The sequence below is a fragment of the Primulina huaijiensis genome, chromosome 5, assembly GCF_012295235.1.
Source record: "Primulina huaijiensis isolate GDHJ02 chromosome 5, ASM1229523v2, whole genome shotgun sequence".
NCBI lineage: Eukaryota > Viridiplantae > Streptophyta > Magnoliopsida > Lamiales > Gesneriaceae > Primulina > Primulina huaijiensis.
The window spans coordinates 12026568-12031337 of NC_133310.1; the positions used below are offsets into that span (position 1 = coordinate 12026568).

At 39.1% G+C, this 4770-nt stretch overlaps 1 protein-coding gene across 1 annotated transcript; it reads left to right on the forward strand.

Moving 5' to 3' along the window:
* Positions 1–326: 326 nt before the first annotated feature.
* On the forward strand, positions 327–701 carry LOC140977646 (uncharacterized). The gene has a single exon (XM_073442393.1). The coding sequence runs from the start codon at positions 327–329 to the stop codon at positions 699–701; it is 375 nt and encodes a 124-aa protein (XP_073298494.1).
* Positions 702–4770: the final 4069 nt, after the last annotated feature.

The following is a 4770-nucleotide window of genomic DNA, read 5'->3' on the forward strand; positions in this document are numbered from 1 at the left end:
TGACTTTCCTGGTAGTTGGGATTCGAAGTTACCTCTTGTCGAGTTCACATATAATAACAGCTATTAGTCATCAATTGGCATGGCAACATATGAAGCATTATATGGTAGGAAGTGTAGATCACCTTTATATTGGGACTAAGTAGGAGAAAGGAAGATGTTGGGACCCGAGTTGGTTCAACAAATGGTTGATGTGGTCGCACTGATCAGACAAAGAATGAAGACAGATCAATCTCGACAGACAATTTATGCAAATGTTCGAAGAAGGCCTTTGGAATTCAATGTAGGTGACCAGGTGTTCGTTTAAGATAGCTCCCCTCAAGGGAGTTATGAGGTTTGGAAAGAAAGGTAAGTTGAGTCCTCGTTATATTGGACCTTTCAAGATTCTGGCTAGGATTGGTGAAAGAGCGTATCGATTGGCTTTGCCTCCGGATTTGGATCGAGTTCACAATGTCTTTCTTGTTTCAATGTTACGGAAGTATTTGTCCAATTTCTCCTATGTTCTTCGACATGAAGCATTAGATCTTTTGCCTAATCTGAGCTATGAAGAAGTACCGGTTCAAATTATGGATTGCAAAGTTAAAGTGCTAAGGAGGAACAAAGAAATTGGCTTTGTTAAAGTTCTTTGGAGGAATCATGTGATCGAAGAGGCTACATGGGAACTAGAGGAAGAGATGAGACAACGTTATTCGTATTTATTTTGATGTAAGCAAATTTCGGGGACGAAATTTTTGTAAGGGAGGGAGATTGTAATATCCCAACCTTTTATCCTTCTATTGTTAATGATGTAATTCTATGGTTTGGTGTTATGGATATATGGTAAAGTTATTATTGATCATGGTTATTGTTATGGTTTATGAGTATAGTTGATGGAAGGGTTGATATTTCATGTTATAGCATCAATATGGTTATTACATTGTATTCATGGTTAATTATTATATGGTTTTGGGTGTGGTTAAGTAGATGGTTGTGTATTTGAGGAGTTGTTATTGTTGTTAAGGTTTGATTTTGGGAGTTTGATTGATGGTTTGAGCCAAATAGGTAATTGGGGTGAAACGGTATGAAAATTTTTGTATTTGTTACGGTTTGTAGCATATGAAACCATAGTAAAAATTCATGCATCCTATCAATGGCTCTAGTTACTTCATGGCTATCAATCAAACAAATGTCATGTGCCTCAATATCAAACAACAACTCATGCAATGGGTGTAGGATGAAAAATTTATTCTCTTTAAACAGGTATTCATCATGAAGAAAGAAATAATCATGTTCACCCTTGCACCTCTCAAAACCATCATCAAACCAACATAAATCATGCAAATAGAACACACTAAATGTACTATCCATGTAATATCTCATCTCATCACAAAAATCTAAGTCTAAGGTATACAAACCATTGTAGCAAACAAACTCCACCAACTTAGTAAATAGTGAGACATCAAAATTCATAGTAGGTAAATGCAATTCATCCATGGTCTCAAATTCATAACAATCAAGGAATAAGGGTAAAGTTACATCCGACCCCTTAACCACCACATTTGCAAGATATTCTCTAAGTTTTGGGAAACGATACAACAAAGAATTAAGATAAGGACGGAAGTCATACCTCATGGTTGTTGCGTTGGCAACTAACCTTACCTCACCTTGATTGCTCTCGAAGTCATATGGATCATCCCATGGCTTTCCAAAATCATCAACACTTGCTCTTCTCCTCATCATGAGGGCGCCAAAGTCCTGCAAAGAAGAATTAATACTGCTCGGGATTGAACCGGCTATATCATCACTAGATATATAAAGCTCATCTTTGTACAAAGGTACTTGGAGAGATTTATACAAAATTAAATCACGCTCATTTTCACTCTTTTGGGCCTTTAATTTATTTTCTTTTTCTCTTCTTTTGGCCTCTTTTGCATTTTTTTTTCTTTTCTTTCTATGGCCACCTCACTCTTTTGATCACTGATTCTTTCGGCCATTTTAAATTCTTTTTCACTCTCACAATTAAATTGCTATTGATCATCAGTAATTACAATTGAAATAGGTTGATCAAAAAAGGTACATGATGAATCATAACATGCGTGCAACAAATTATTACTACTTTCTTCTTTCTCCTCCTTAGCACACACATTAGAAGCAAATTCACCATCTAAGGATTCAACATCAATGCTCACTTTAACTCCACAGTCGACTGCAACCTTAGATTCACAATCAACTCTGGAATCCAGTACATTCACCTCCTCATTTGGACATTGGCTAATATCATGTCCAAACTCTAAACACCAAATACATTGAATATCATAAGTACTAACATTTGAAATTTTAGATGTACCTTGATACCCATGCTTCAAAACCAACTTCGGTCTAGTCTTGACCTTCTTCGCTTTCACTCGACCTTCGTGCGGATGTCAAAAACTCCTTCCACGAGTCACTTCCCTGCCTACCACTCGATTTGCACCTCCTATCATTACCCGATACTAGGCGTGGTGCTCCACTCTCCTTGACTCTCCTAGCCCAATCAACTTCACATGGATCATACATTCTGCACCGCCTATATTTCTCACGAAGCGGCTTAAACTCCTTCTCCTACATTTTATCCAACCCCCTTAACATTGTTTGAAATTGACGATCGTCAACCATTATACCTACAAGAAAATGTTAGAATAAAACAATAAAAGAATAAAGTTTCCTCACCACAAATTCTCACTAGTCACTCCAATGAAAATTCACTTGCACTCGTCTTTTTTCCTCACCACAAAACCTCACAAATCACTCCAATGAAAATTCACTCGCGCTCGTTTTTTTTTTCTCACTACAAAACCTCACAAATCACTCCAATGAAAATTCACTCCACTCAAATATTTTCACTCTAAGTGAGAATTCTCAAGGGGGCGCTTAAGTCTCGTGGCCTCCACGTATCAAACTTATGAGATCAATCCTGTGACGCTTGAAATTCGACTCACTTAGACCACACAAGAATAAGCAACTTTGGAAATTGACTAAAATGCGACTAAATGACAAGGACAAACTTAACGCTGAAATATAAACGCTAAAATTCAACAAACACCCGATTTCAAATTTTTTTTTCGGTTGAACAGTACACTACAGTAGAATAGCGATGAACAGTACCGTGATCAGTAACCCGATCGCGATGAACAGTAAATCCGACAATGAACAGTACCGTAAAGAAGTAAACCCGAACGCGATGAACAGTAAATCCGACAATAAACAGTGACGTGAACAGTAAATAAGCGGATGAACAGTAAATCAGCAGAAGAACAGTAAATCCGAAATTGAACACAGTAAATCCGATCGCGATGAACAGTAAATCCGACCATTAACAGTACCGTGAACAGTAAATCCGGCGGTGAACAGCTTCCGAACAACTGGCGCATATGCGCGCACCACTTCCGCGCATATGCGCCAGAATCTCTGGCCGCCAATTCTAGCACACTCATGCCAACTCCCAATTTCAAAATCCAGTCGCGAAGTGGTCCGTCTATAATCATATCAAGTAAGCAATTTATCATCTCGGATTAACAGGATAAAAATCTCGGGCATTACAATCGAGGACTTGTTCGATCAGTTGCAGGGAGCTTCAGTGTTCTCTAAGATTGACCTTCGATCGTGGTATCATCAGCTGAAGGTGAAAGATGCAGATGTTCACAAGACAGCCTTCAGAACCAGATATGGGCATTACGAATTCTTAGTGATGCCATTTGGACTGACAAATGCCCCAGCAATTTTCATGGACCTCATGAACCGAGTATTCCAAACTTATCTTGATAAATTCGTCATAGTGTTTATTGACGATATCCTTATTTACTCGAAGAGCCATGAAGAGCACAATCAACATTTGAGGACGGTTTTACAGACCTTGCAGAGTCGCAAGTTATTTGCGAAGTTCAGTAAGTGTGAGTTTTGGTTGGAGAAGGTAGCGTTTTTGGGGCATATAGTGTCTAGCAGTGGTATTGAGGTAGATCCAGCTAAGGTAGCAGCCGTTAAGGAATGGGTCGAGCAGAAGAATGCTTCAGAGATCCGCAGTTTCCTAGGCCTAGCAGGCTACTACAGGAAATTTATTCAGGGATTTTCTTCGATAGCAGTGCCACTCACTTCACTGACAAAGAAGAATGCAAAATTCGTGTGGAGTGATGAATGTCAGAAGAGCTTTGATACATTGAAGCAAGCTCTTATTTCAGCGCCGGTATTAGCCATGCCAGCAGGGCAAGGCGACTTTGTGTTGTACACCGATGCATATAAGCTCGGTTTAGGCGCAGTATTGATGCAGCATGGTCGTGTTATAGCTTATGATTTCAGGCAGTTGAAAGTGCACGAGAAGAACTAGCCGACTCACGATCTTGAGTTAGCCGCTATAGTCTTTGCGTTGAAGATTTGGAGACACTACTTGTACGGCAAGAAATGTCATATTTTCACTGATCATAAGAGCCTCAAGTATTTCTTCAAGCAGAAAGAACTGAATATGAGACAGAGACGGTGGTTAGAGCTTGTAAAAGACTACGATTGTGAAATTAGCTACCATCCAGGGAAAGCAAATGTTGTAGCAGATGCCTTGAGCCGTAAAGTTGCAGTCGTAGCACAGTTGTCAGTACAGAGACCTCTTCAGTATGCTCCGATACCACCTAATGTGGGGCCCCGGGTCCGACTACTAATATTAATAATTATAACTGTAACAAACCAAACGATTTAGTAAAATACATAATCTATGGTTCACAAACCAATATAAACATCGTCAAAATAAGTTAAAGGTCTCAAATATTT

What these genes read in the sequence shown, in the direction of transcription:
- LOC140977646 (XM_073442393.1), top strand. Translation starts at nt 327, where the DNA reads ATGAGGTTTGGAAAGAAAGGTAAGTTGAGTCCTCGTTATATTGGACCT.